The following is a 13,026-nucleotide window of genomic DNA, read 5'->3' as shown; positions in this document are numbered from 1 at the left end:
TATTACAATTAATGAAATTCTGTAATAATCTTAGTAGTAATAAGGTAAAATTAAATACATGTATTTGTTGTCTATAATAATAAAAGCCTTTTGTTAAATTTTATCTAATTTAACTTTATTTAACCAATTTCTGTAAAGTTGCATATAGTAGATCATTTTTCGAAAAATAAGGTCATAAAGAGGTTTCACTTCTTACGTGTGTACACTAGTACACGCACACATTTTTTTTCTTCTGTGTTTTGTTACTAAACTGTAAAAAATATACAAGTCTTAAATGGTGTGGCTGGCTACAATATAACCTATGACCTCTTTCGTGAAAAGCATTCTAATTTGTTATTCTATTGTTTACGCTATCGTAATTGGCAAAGGAGATGCACAAGTACTTCGTGGATGCAGAGCTTAACAGTATGCTCGGAACTACGTATGACAATACAGATTATATAGAGGTATACAAATTGTCATTGCGCACTGTCAGCTGTCAACGTCACTAGCACAGATCACTGTCATTTTATGACCAGTACAGTTATCTGTAATTACTACAGATGTTCATTAAAAAGTATTCATAAAGTACTAATCTCAATTTTAGATGTATATAGCTTACACTAGTTTAACATCTAATTTTTTCCTATCTATCACTAACAGATTATACACAATATCCTAGCTTTGAGTTACCATGCTGAAATATTTGTTATTCTAGAGATAAAAGATTCCTATTCGCAAATTGTTCTATTCATAATTGATATAAAATCATCAGGGTTCTTTTAAAAAAATTGTTTTACGCAGTTTTAATAATTTTCTAATAATTTTTGGTACCATTTTTTCGATGGTGTCTACAGATTTTTTTTGTAATTATAAATATAACACTCCAATTTTTTCGGCATGGCAACAATGCTTAGACATTTAAAAGTGTCTATGTAGTATTTGTGTACAAAATCATTGATGTTTCTCTTTATTTTTCATGACTTTTATTAGAACATTCCGGTAAGTTAGTTTATTGTTGTTAATTTTATTTTATTACTTCAATTAGTAGTAACAAAATAGGGTTTTATATTCAAAATACGAAGCGAGCCGTACATTTTTCGCTCTCTACTACAGTTATTGTACCAGTTCAGTACCACGTGATTCAAAGTTTGCGACATCAGATCACCAGATATTAAAATGGAAATCGATTTTTTTAATATTAAAGTTAGCTAGTTATTGGGACTGCAGTCCATGCGCGGGATACCAAAAAGGTCTGAACACTAACAGCTCTTAGGATCTGTATAGTCAAAATTATATAGAAAAATCTACGACTCGTTAAATATAGAACCCGGTTGTTAGTTGTATTACAAGTATATTTGTAATTTTCACTTGCATAGTTGTTTACATAATTTATCTATAAATGTGTAAGTTTTACGATTTATTTATTTTTCATAACTACTTCGGCAGCGAACCTTCGTTAATCAAGACGTTTTTAGTTCGGATTTTTCCATGTATAATAAAAACTGATAAGTCTGCGTTTGTTTTACTAAAACAATTGCTTTAAAAGAGGGGGGAAACGGCTGGAGATAGCAAAAAATAGAAAATTGTGGAGGAGGCTTTTACCCGTGGGGGGTCAATATAAATACAATATTTTACTTAATTACTTACTGTTAATGTCTTGCGTATATGTGTTTGTATTTCTTATAGAATAAAATAAAGCTATATTATTATTACTTTAAAATATTTGTTTGTGGTCTTTGTTAATGACACAATGAGTCGTTCATTCTCGAAACTTCGAGATATGTAAATAATGTAATAAATTCGGGGTTATAAGCGTTAATGTACTATTTTAAATGTTTCAGGAGAACACATGTGGTACAACGAGCAGTGGATCAGCGGACTCCTTCTCTCAATCCGTGTCCCGATACGGCCTTCGTTTTACGGCGGGATTACTCTCCGTACTCGCTATTATTGAGAGGATGGCCCGCGACAATAATACCAACAAACTTCTCAATATATCTGCCAGGTACTTTTCTCATGAATTTGGAATATATATGTTTATATAAGACGGATTTTAAGCTATAGGTTTATAGGATATATATAATTCAATTGTTTTTCATTATTCTGCTGATTTTATATCAATTTTTGTAACTTCGTAAAATTCATTATTAATATATTCATTTAATACTGAAATTAGTAAGTATCTCCATATCTTAAAGGTTAAAAGGCCGGTAATGCACTCGCGAGCCCTCTGGCATTCATAGAGTCCGTGGGCGGTATTCCTTAACATCAGGATATACTTCAGCCCGTTTGCTTTTGTTCTCTAAAAAACAGCGGAATATTTATTTTATTTTTGATAAAAATTGCGTACCATTACGTCCTTTTAGTCCGTTTTTGTAAATGGTTTTTTTTAATTTGGTATATTCTAGGTTGAAATTCAACACGTACTACGCGAAGCAGTTAGAAAAGTTCTGCGCTGACGGCAAGTTCCTATGTGTTGATATGCGCGCCACCTAGCGGCGGAAGACGCGCACTCGCGCGCCACGCGTCACAGCTGTGTGATGATATTTGCCATGTCAAAATTTAATTGCCATACTTTTTGTGTATCATTTTCGAATTTTATTGATGTCTAGATATTGTATTGAATCTCTGGAAAAATATTCTGGTTTTACTTTTAGGTAAAAGTACGTTTAGCACAAACTTTACGATACATTTGTTAATTAGTATACGTTAATATTGTTTTCGATAGAACGCGTCTTCCATATTAACGACGCGAATACTATTTTATATATTAGTTCCAAATATGTCCACAGAGCGCTGCTTAAAATTTAAATACAAATTGGAATTATTCGATCATGTATTGCTCACGCTAAGGGTACAATAAGTAATACTCCATTGTTTAAAATTAATTCATATACTTACATTTTATTCGCATAAAATTAATAAATACATACTATAATGACCATTGCCGTAATTCTAACATTATTTCAAAATTAAATTTGGTTTTAATTTCAAATAATGTTGGAATTTATAGTAGTCAGTGCGGCAAATCGCATTATTCAAAATTTAATTTAATTTTTTAAAATAAAATCAAAAAAAGATCCTCAAACAATTGATATTTATGTATATGGGAGCGTTTAAGTATTATGTAACGAATTTTTTTCCTTTTGTAAAACGTTAAGATGCGGGGTGGGGATTAAATTACGCGTTAAACGTTAATTACTTGGGTACTGAAAAACGTTACGGCGAGTTACATGGGGGGAGGGGGGGTCAATAATCTCCAAAAATTGCGTTTTATTTTGTGTGTGACAGCTCTAATTTTTAAAACTCAACGGCAATGTTATCCTCTGTTTCCATTAAAAGTACAAAATAAATATGTGAAATATTTTCTGTCGCAGTATTTTTGATAAATTAAATAAATACAATACTATGGAAGAACTTGAATTCAAAAATGGAACGAATTCCAAAATGTCACAAAGTTCGAAACTTGAATTTATAAATGAAATCAACTCCGAAAAGGTTCCAAAATTCTAAATTTAAATTAAAAAATGGAACTAATTAAAAAAAAACACGGTAACAAATAAAAAAAGTTTTTACACTTCTATAGTATTGTTATTTATAGCCTAAATAGAACAAATAATAATATTCGCATTAAATTACGTATAATATTTAAAATTAGAATTGAAATGTAGCGTAACATTTAATTTGAATACTCATTAGAAAAAAAAATTGATAACACCAATTTAACTTAGATGTATTTAAATTTACTGCATTTTACATATAAAACTCTAACGCGATTCCTTTAAATTTTATTCATTATTAATTAATTAATGTCGCAATATATTAAGGCTTATATTATACCAATAGTGAGTCATTTTCCATTTTAAGACTTGTATTATACATTCATGTTTAGTATAAAAATAATACGAGACGCGATTTTTCCAAAACATCGTGATAGTTACAAGTAAAATGTTTTTATAAATGAAATAAAAAATGTGGCTGCACTCAATAGTTTAGGTGTGTGTACGTTTCAGTATTTGTAACGTTGATATTCATATTTAGGGCAAATATTTACGCTTTAATCCAGTTTTTATATAGTCACGTGTTGTGAAAGTAATAGATCTTCCATAGATTATACTAGTCACATGACATTGATCAGACGATTAAAATAGTGCCATTTTAGGGTTTTTTTTAAGCTGGTCCATTCCAATTTTGACAAAATTTGGCTGTTGTATTCCATGGTATTATTTTTGTAGACTTAATAAAATTTTACTAATAATTCGATGTTTTATTTTGGTCAGCTAATTAATTACTAATTATGGTAAATATTCCGAATGGCGGCACCAGCGATTTTGAGGCTGATTTTTTTTTACAGTCGCGTTATTATCTGTAAACATCAACTAGTATTGTTATAATGGCGCATGAAAAAAATCAATTTATTTAAAAAACATTAATATACTAACCTAACATAACCGAAAAATATTAATAATAGGTTTTTTGGACAGCCCCTCCCACCTTGCGTACCAAACACACAGGCATTTTATTCAAGCCTATGTGCTTTGTTACAGCGGGTGGGGGCTGCTCTTCCTCCGCGCCAAGACAACGTGGATGTGTGCTCTGATTCGGTTTTGGGTACTTTTAGATTTTTTTTTGGCAAAAAAGGTCATGCGCCATCATAACAACACCAGTGCTGAGAACTTGCCTCAAAATCGCTGGTGCCGCGATACGGAATATTTACCAAAATTATCATTTAGTCCAGACCTTAACTGAATGCTGACACATCTTGGATATTTCGTTTCGCACGTAGCATTACACCAGCTGAATCTCTAAGGATTTGCATCGTTGCAAGTAACAAAGATACATTTTATTAAAACGAATTTATAGAAATTGAAAATAGCTTACATTATTATTCAACATATTAATACGAAAATTGCTTGCATTTTAGCTTCAAATACTTATAAGTTATAATATTCTTATAAAACAATCTCCACAGAGCAAGTCGCACCGAATGAGGGGTAACAGAGAGGAGTGGAACTGGGAACACCGGAAATGTGGCGATTGGCGCGCGGACGTGACAGACGCGGGAGTTTTTTGTTATTTATGGTGGCGTTGTGTAAAAGATTGTCTTCTGGTTGCGTATAATTTTGATTGTGGTATTTTAGTTAATTAAAAATTGTTTTGTAAGGAATAAAACTTCCTAGGTTGAGTGTTTTGTTACATTTATTATTTATCGTTTGTGATTTCTAAGATCAGAAGTGGGATCACCACGCGTTTAGACCGTTTGTTATCTAAATTTAGTACTTATTAGTGTTCAGTATTGGAGGAACCTCATCTCGGCCGTAAGTTTTATTTCTTATAAAAGCAAAATGTCTGGTCTTTCGTCTCGACTCGAGGGACAAAGGCATAGTCGCGAAAAACGGCGTTCTAGTTGTCGCGAAGCACGTCGCGATAGTGTAGATTCCCGATATACGCCGCGTGGTAGAAGTCTCTATAGTAGTTCATCAAACCGCCGGAATCGGACTTCCAGGCGTCGTGATGTATCGCACGACCCTCATAGCTCTCGTAAACGCCGCGATAGTTCACGCTATGTAGCTTTTGATAAGATTCTTAGTAGATTAGAAGTGATCGAAGCTAGACTACCTGTATCCGTAGATAGCGTGAGTCTGTCGCGTCCTGTGAACGGGAGTCATTTAGTTTCTACTCCATTGGCTGTACAGAGTTCTGCTAGTAAGCCAGGCTCAGGCATGGCTGAAGAGGTTATTGAGGGTAGTATTCCACACACACTGGATCCGAAAACCAGTGAAGCAAAGGAGGAGGGGAGCGGTATTGTTGAAGCATTGACTGCATTGTTCAAAGCAAAGTCTCACTTTTATATATCGCCTTTTGATCCAAATGTACACGACTTTGATGTTTGGTGACCGTGCCCGGCTTCTAAATAATTGGGATGATCACGAATGTTTAGGACGGATAGGTAGTTGTTTGAAAGGAGATGCGAAGTTGTGGTTAAACGATTGGGTGACAAATGATCGATCGTGGAGTAATTTTAAACTAGAATTTAGATCGTTATGTCCACGTAACGTTGACATGGCTTCTGTATTATTTGAGGTAATGAGTACAAACTCTAATAAGTTTTCTACTTATGCGGAATACGCGCGTAAATCTTTGCTACGTCTTAATATCGTTAAAGGTTTATCTGATGAGCTCAAAACCGCTATTGTTGTTAGAGGCATTAGTGATCCCCTAATAAAAGCCGCGGCCGCAAATGCTAAATTACACTCAAAAGGTTTGATTGAATTTTTATCTGTTTATATAAAACCTAAATACGATTACCGCCAATCTAACAATACCGTTCGTTCTTTTAGTAGTTCAGGTCCGTCTTACACGCGAAAACGCGAGGCATCTAGGTTTGATAATAACAAAATTACTTGTGACACCTGAAGGACATTATGAATATTTGAAAATGCCCTACGGGTTGGCCAATGCACCAATTGTTTATCAGAGAATCATTTCCAAAACTTTAAAAACATTAATAGATGCTGGCAAAGCCCTTACGTATATAGACAACGTTTTATTACTGTCAAATTCAGTAGAGGAAGGCCTTGACACGTTGAAAGAAGTTTTACAGACATTAAAAACAGCAGGGTTTTCGTTTTCTATTAATTAAAAAAAAATACCTTTTTAGATTCAGAAATTGAATACTTGGGGCGATTGATTGGTCATGGTCAGGTTAGGCCGAGTCTGGGGAAGGTCGATGCACTTATTAGATCTCCAAAACCCACAAATGTCAAGGAGGTTCGCCAGTTTCTAGGCTTAGCGGGATATTTCCGTCGCTACATATCGGGTTATGCTTCTAAGACTGCATGTATAGCAAAGTTGTTAAGAAAAGGGTTACCATTTTTGTAGGGTGCTGGGGTGCGATTATATAATTCACTGTTTGACAAATGAACCGGTTTTAGCGATATTCAATCCCCGGCTGCCTACGGAACTTCACACCGATGCAAGTGCTATTGGTCTTGGTGCTATTTTGTTACAGGAACATGCCGGTGGGAGAAAGAGGGTTGTCGGTTATTTTAGTAAGTCCACCCAGGGCGCAGAGTCGCGGTACCGCAGCTATGAGCTGGAGACGTTAGCTGTCGTACGTGCGCTCAGCACTTCCGCCACTATTTAATTGGTAATTGGTATAGCCTTTAAAATAGTGACTGATTGCAATTCATTAAAATTGACGGAGCGTAAAAAAGATCAGTTGCCTCGAGTTGCGCGCTGGTGGGTATATTTACAAGATTTTAATTTTACTTTAGATTATCGAAAAGGGGCTTAAATGCAATGTGTAATGTAATCCTCCTCTTCCCACTGCCAATGTGTCTCATATACGGAATCTGAGCAGCTAGGCGAAGATCGCTCAAACCGCTGATATGGAGACACAAGAGTTAATTTCTAGATTAAGAGACGGGCAGCTTGACGATACTAGGTATGCGATAAAAAAATGATTTGTTGTACTACAAATATACACCAACTGGGGAAGACCCGCGACTCTTGTGTCCGACCTAAAGGGTCACAGACTCAGCTTGTTGAAGGTGTTCCACGATGAACATGATCATATTGGGACTGACAGAACAACTGACTTAATATTAAGACACTTTTGGTTTCCTAGTTTGCGACAGTTTGTAAATAAGTACATAAGTCATTGTCTTGTATGTTTAGCACGTAAAAACAAAGTTCCCAGGGCTCCGAGGGCTACTTTCTGTACAGACAAAACACTGACGAGCTAAAACGAGTTTTTTCAAATGCGGTGTCATTATTTGGTACGCCGTCTACAATAGTATGTGACCGCGCTAGAATGTTGGAAAGCGCTACATTTCAAAATTGGGTCAGTGATTTGGGATGCTCGATACATTTCATCACGCCTGGTATGCACCGCGAAAATGGGCAAGCGGAGCGGTACTGCAGGACAGTTCTCAACATGCTACGTGTTGAAGTAGGCAACAAAGGTTCCCAATGGTCCGATGTGCTGTGGAGGATGCAGTTCACTATGAATATCTCCAAGCAAAGTACCACGCAGAAATTACCACTACAGTTACTGGTCGGTATTGACGCAGTTACTCCAGTCATCAGATCGTTAGTGCGAGATGTGGCATTTACTAACTCTAATCCCAATCGGGAGGCTCTTTTAACTCTTCGCAGACAACGAGCTTCGGAACTCCTTGCAACTAATCAATAGCGCCACGATGCCTACGTTAACGAGGGTCGACGGCAGCCACTCACTTTTGCTGTCGGAGACTTTGTGTTTGTGAGCAAGACTGGACAAATCACCGGCAAACTGGACTCCGGCATGCGCGGGCCGTACAAGGTTATTCGCGCGTTACCGTGCCACCGTTACGAGTTAGAGTTACTAGTTGGTTCCTATGGGAAAAAGACCCAAGCTGCAGCTGAAAATATGATGTTGTGGCAAGGCAAGTGGACGCCGGATGCGTGCTCAGTTTTTTTTGAGACTGGTGAGTGATGTCATTGGTGCTAATGTGTTTAGGCCACATAGAGAACATACAAAGGTATGGGTCTCTGTTACAAATTTTTCTGGTGCTAATGTGTTTAGGCCACTTAGAGAACATACAAAGGTATGGGTCTCAGTTACAAATTTTTGTGGTGCTAATGTGTTTAGGCCACATAGAGAACATACAAAGGTATGGGTCTCTGTTACAAATTTTTCTGGTGCTAATGTGTTTAGGCCACTTAGAGAACATGCATAATGTATGGGTCTCTGTTTTAACAAATTGTCGCTTATGAGAGCACTAGAAGCCGCTGTCGTTACAACAGTGTATGGCAAGATACTGAGTTTTATTTTTATTTGTGTTAAGTCTGAAGCTATCTAATTCTGTAATATTTGCTTTTTGATAGACCTTATCTGTGTGCGCTTGAGTGCACGCTTGCGCACATAGTACTAGTAATTGAGAAATAGAGATAAATGTCATTTTTCATCCCTCTAATCCAGGATATATGCTTCAGGCTATAACACTAAACTAGGTTAATTACTTACAAGTTCCTTCTATGTTTTAGAGACTGCATTAGACAATAATGAGCAGGTTGCAAGGGATGAAACAAATTAAGAGAGAAATGGCTCTGATGCTAGTGGTGCAAGTAATGCTGCGGTCGAGGACGCCGCACTGTCAGGAACGGCCGTCTTATAAAACAATCTCCACAGAGCAAGTCGCACCGAATGAGGGGTAACAGAGAGGAGTGGAACTGGGAACACCGGAAATGTGGCGATTGGCGCGCGGACGTGACAGACGCGGGAGTTTTTTGTTATTTATGGTGGCGTTGTGTAAAAGATTGTCTTCTGGTTGCGTATAATTTTGATTGTGGTATTTTAGTTAATTAAAAATTGTTTTGTAAGGAATAAAACTTCCTAGGTTGAGTGTTTTGTTACATTTATTATTTATCGTTTGTGATTTCTAAGAATATATTATAAACATATGAATTTTATTATTACATCGGCATATTTATTTATTTACACTTCGTTACCATAACGTACAAAATCATACATATAAAAAAACACAAAAACAGGTTACATAAGTTATTAGGCAACGGGCGGCCTTATCGCTAACAAAGCGATTTCTTCCAGGCAACCCTAATATGGAACAATAAAAAAAACACCTACAGAGGGTAAAGTACATGAAGTGATTAATTAACAAAAAAAACTTAAAATAACATGTAACTATAACTTAAATAAAGTAAAATCTAAAGAAAAATTAATATGACCTGTTAAGTAGCCAAGCTTAATCAATAATCTAGAATCATAATCATTTCATAATATCGGTCTAAAACCTACTAAAAACAGTCCTCTGTTATGTCCTAATTCCGGATCGAGTATGATTCGGTTCGGTTTTTATTAGTTGTATTTAAAAATGTAAAATCTTATAACTCTATGAACATAAAGCATGAATGCATGTGAACAAAAAACAATTATAATTTTAGAGAATTTTTTAGTACTAAAAACTAGTGTTCGAATTTTGTGCAAACATTTTTAAACAGTTTTCTGTCACAATTTCAATATCGCGCCACAATTCACAATATAGCTATATTTCGCGTGAAACGGAACGTTAACAGTGTGAAGTTTCGGTCGCCTTGCTAAACAAGCCGCCGGCCGGCGGCCGCCGCCATTTTACGCAGTGTGCCAGTGACTAGAGGTGAGTCGTACTCGGTGAAAGACAGACCAAGTCTTAGGAGTACAAGTACTTAAAAATACTAGTTACAAATACTAGTTCCACGAGTATTTAGTAATATGGGACTGTGTCACCAAAATACAGGAATTATTTAAGTACTCTTTGAATATGCTATTGTTCCACAGAGCACAGAACAATCACTGAGCATTTAATGGTGAAACTAATATAAATAAAGACCTTTTTTAAAGCAATGCAAAGATTAAAATATACAGGATGGGTATTTTTAATGTGTTCAGAATAGGAAGATTTTTTAGGGGAATGATAAATAATGGCATTTAGCTTTAACGTAAACGTTTATTCTTTATATTAATTATTATATCTAAAATTAAGAATACTCTATATTAAAATTACTTACATAAGTCAGATCAGAGTTGTCAAACTACTACATATCATATTGTAATAAGTTGACTTGACATATAGGTAATCTTTCAAATTATGTTAAAAACGAAAAAGAGTATTTTAAAAATTTAAATTGAATATATTTATGATATTGTATAAGTAAACTACACATGTATTACACATACTTATATACTGCTAATAAACACATATGATAGTATGTACCTACTTTATAAACAGTAAATTTTTTCGATGTTAGAAGTTGTGACAAATGTTAAGATGTCTTTTCACCGAAATGAAAAGCTAAATATATTTGTTATCGTTTAAATAAAATTAAATGCTCTCATTGAAAACTTACTTTCATAGTTTTGCAGGCTTAGGACTGACTTTAAAAACAAATATTTAAAAAATTAATAATACTAAGTTTACTTACTTATAAAACAGCTACTATTTCATCATATAATTAATCGTAGGTATAGTGTTCTTAAATTATAATTACACTTAAACATAATTACATAATAAATGGAGGTATATATACAGTATTTACAACTTTGTACAATATTTCTTCTAGTTAAGCTTTATTTTTTAAATTCTGTTGTAAAACAAGTAATTGTTTAATTTTCCTTACTCCAAGACGAGTCCTACGGTCACTTAAAATATTTCCTGCGGCAGAAAATAATCTTTCACAGGGCACACTCGTTGCCAGAGAATTTAATCTGTTCCGTGCAAGTATTGCCAAATGTGGGTATGAGTTCTTATTTGCTCTCCACCATTCTAAAGGCGAATGAGATTTTGGTATTACTGTATCGTCTAGGTATCGTTGCACTTCAACCACAGCTCTAGAAAATGCGGTACCACTGGGCCTAATATTTTGCATTTTTTTATAATAGTGGGCCCAAATTGTGTTTTCCGATCCGGATCCCGAAGTGGATTCTGACATATTTTGTTCTGGTACTGTTGCTTCCTCTAAAATTAAAGATGTTACTAATCCAATTACATGTTTTTTTGTTGATTCTGCTGTACTGTCGTTTTCGAAATAGAGTTTGTACCGAGGGTCCAGAAACATGCACGTTGTAAAAGTGCGGCTATATTCTAGCGAAGAAAAACGGGTTTGTAGTCCATTAAGAATATCCTGCCTCACCATTTCTACGTCATCTGGTAAAGGCTCGGAAGAATCTAATATAGCACCTAACGCCGATTTCAAAGCTATAGTTATGGGGATAACCGAACTGCCAGTCACATATCTATCGCCGCTTATCTCTTTTGTTACTTCCTCACAGGGCTTTAAAACTAGGACCAGCTTTTCTATGATAGACCAATAGTTCGCTGACAATACTGGAATATTTGTGTTCAAATTTGAAATTGCGCTATTAAGTTCCTCTTTCAATAGTAATAAGCGCTCTAACATATAGTATGTAGAGTTCCACCTGGTAGGAACATCTTGAAGAGGCCTCATTATCGGTTTACCAGCTTGTTCTAAGTAGCGTTTTAATTTTTCCCACGCAACCGTACTTTTTTTAAAATGTGAGACAACGTTTTTTGCATTTTGTATGATATTAGATATCGTACTATTATTTTCTAAAGCCTTAGAAACTACTAAATTAATGCAATGCGCATAGCAATTAAAATGTTTCCAACCCAAACATTTCTCTATAGCACATTTAATATTGGACCCATTGTCTGACACTGCTAGAATAATTTTACGTTCTAGACCCCATTCCTGAACGATGCGCGATAACTCTTCAGCTAAATCGGAAGCCCTGTGCGACGTTCCACTTAACGCACAACATTCTAAAAGAATCGATCGCAATACCATGTTACGATCAATAAAATGTCCGGTAACGCCCAAAAACCAGTCACCATTACGAGACGTCCACATATCGGTAGATAAACATATGGAAACCATTTCCATACTAAGCAATTCCTTCACCTCTGTTTTGGTGACTTCATATAAAGCAGGCAGCAGATTATTTGAAAAAAAATTTCTGGTGGGTAAAATATAATTAGGAAAAGCAAACGCAATAAGTTCCCGAAACCCCCTGTCTTCCACTATAGAAAATGGTTGTAAATCGTAAACAAATAGATTTAAAATGTGTCGATCTATATCTTTTTTAATTTTTGCGCAGTCTTGACGTAAATAGGACGTCATTAAATTCCTTGATAATATAGGTGCTGCATTAGGATATGAAACTGAGACGGGATTACCTTGCAGTTGCGTTACTGCATCAGTAACAGAAGCTGCAGCCTGCCTCTCTGTCATACCAGCAGTAGCTGAAACGCCTTGCCTGGGTACTAACTGTATAGTGCCATGTTTTCTATATATGTGTTTTGTTAAATTGGAGACTGAGGACTTGTATGATATATCTATTTTGCAATACTTGCATTGAGCTTTGTCATTGCCCTTGTCTTCAAAATGATCCCAAGCCACGCTCTTTTTTGGCGCCATAATATAATGAACAAATATATAAAATATTTACATGTATCCAAATCTCCCACCGTAGAATAGTTTATA

At 35.3% G+C, this 13,026-nt stretch overlaps 2 protein-coding genes across 4 annotated transcripts in view; both read left to right on the top strand.

The window, feature by feature from the left end:
* The window catches only part of LOC125061232 (gamma-tubulin complex component 2-like), a 38,771-nt gene extending 35,730 nt beyond the window's left edge, over positions 1–3,041 (top strand). Inside the window, exons 14-17 of one of the 3 annotated variants that reach the window (XM_047666551.1) lie at positions 369–446; positions 973–981; positions 1,824–1,987; positions 2,391–3,041. In XM_047666551.1, coding sequence (XP_047522507.1) covers positions 369–446; positions 973–981; positions 1,824–1,987; positions 2,391–2,478 — 339 coding nt within the window. In that variant the 3' untranslated portion in view covers positions 2,479–3,041. The remainder of the gene's footprint in view (positions 1–368; positions 447–972; positions 982–1,823; positions 1,988–2,390) is intronic. The other 2 variants (XM_047666552.1, XM_047666553.1) reach the window with 2 other exon arrangements.
* Positions 3,042–8,966: 5,925 nt separating this feature from the next.
* Positions 8,967–13,026, top strand: part of LOC125061450 (zinc finger protein 43-like) — a 343,312-nt gene continuing 339,252 nt past the window's right edge. The window contains exon 1 of the mRNA XM_047666913.1: positions 8,967–9,365. The gene's annotated coding sequence lies outside the window, so the exon portion shown is untranslated. The remainder of the gene's footprint in view (positions 9,366–13,026) is intronic.

The sequence above is a fragment of the Pieris napi genome, chromosome 23, assembly GCF_905475465.1.
Source record: "Pieris napi chromosome 23, ilPieNapi1.2, whole genome shotgun sequence".
NCBI classification, from domain to species: Eukaryota; Metazoa; Arthropoda; class Insecta; order Lepidoptera; family Pieridae; genus Pieris; species Pieris napi.
Note: the sequence above shows the minus strand (reverse complement) of the source record. Positions and strands in the feature narration are given on the sequence as shown.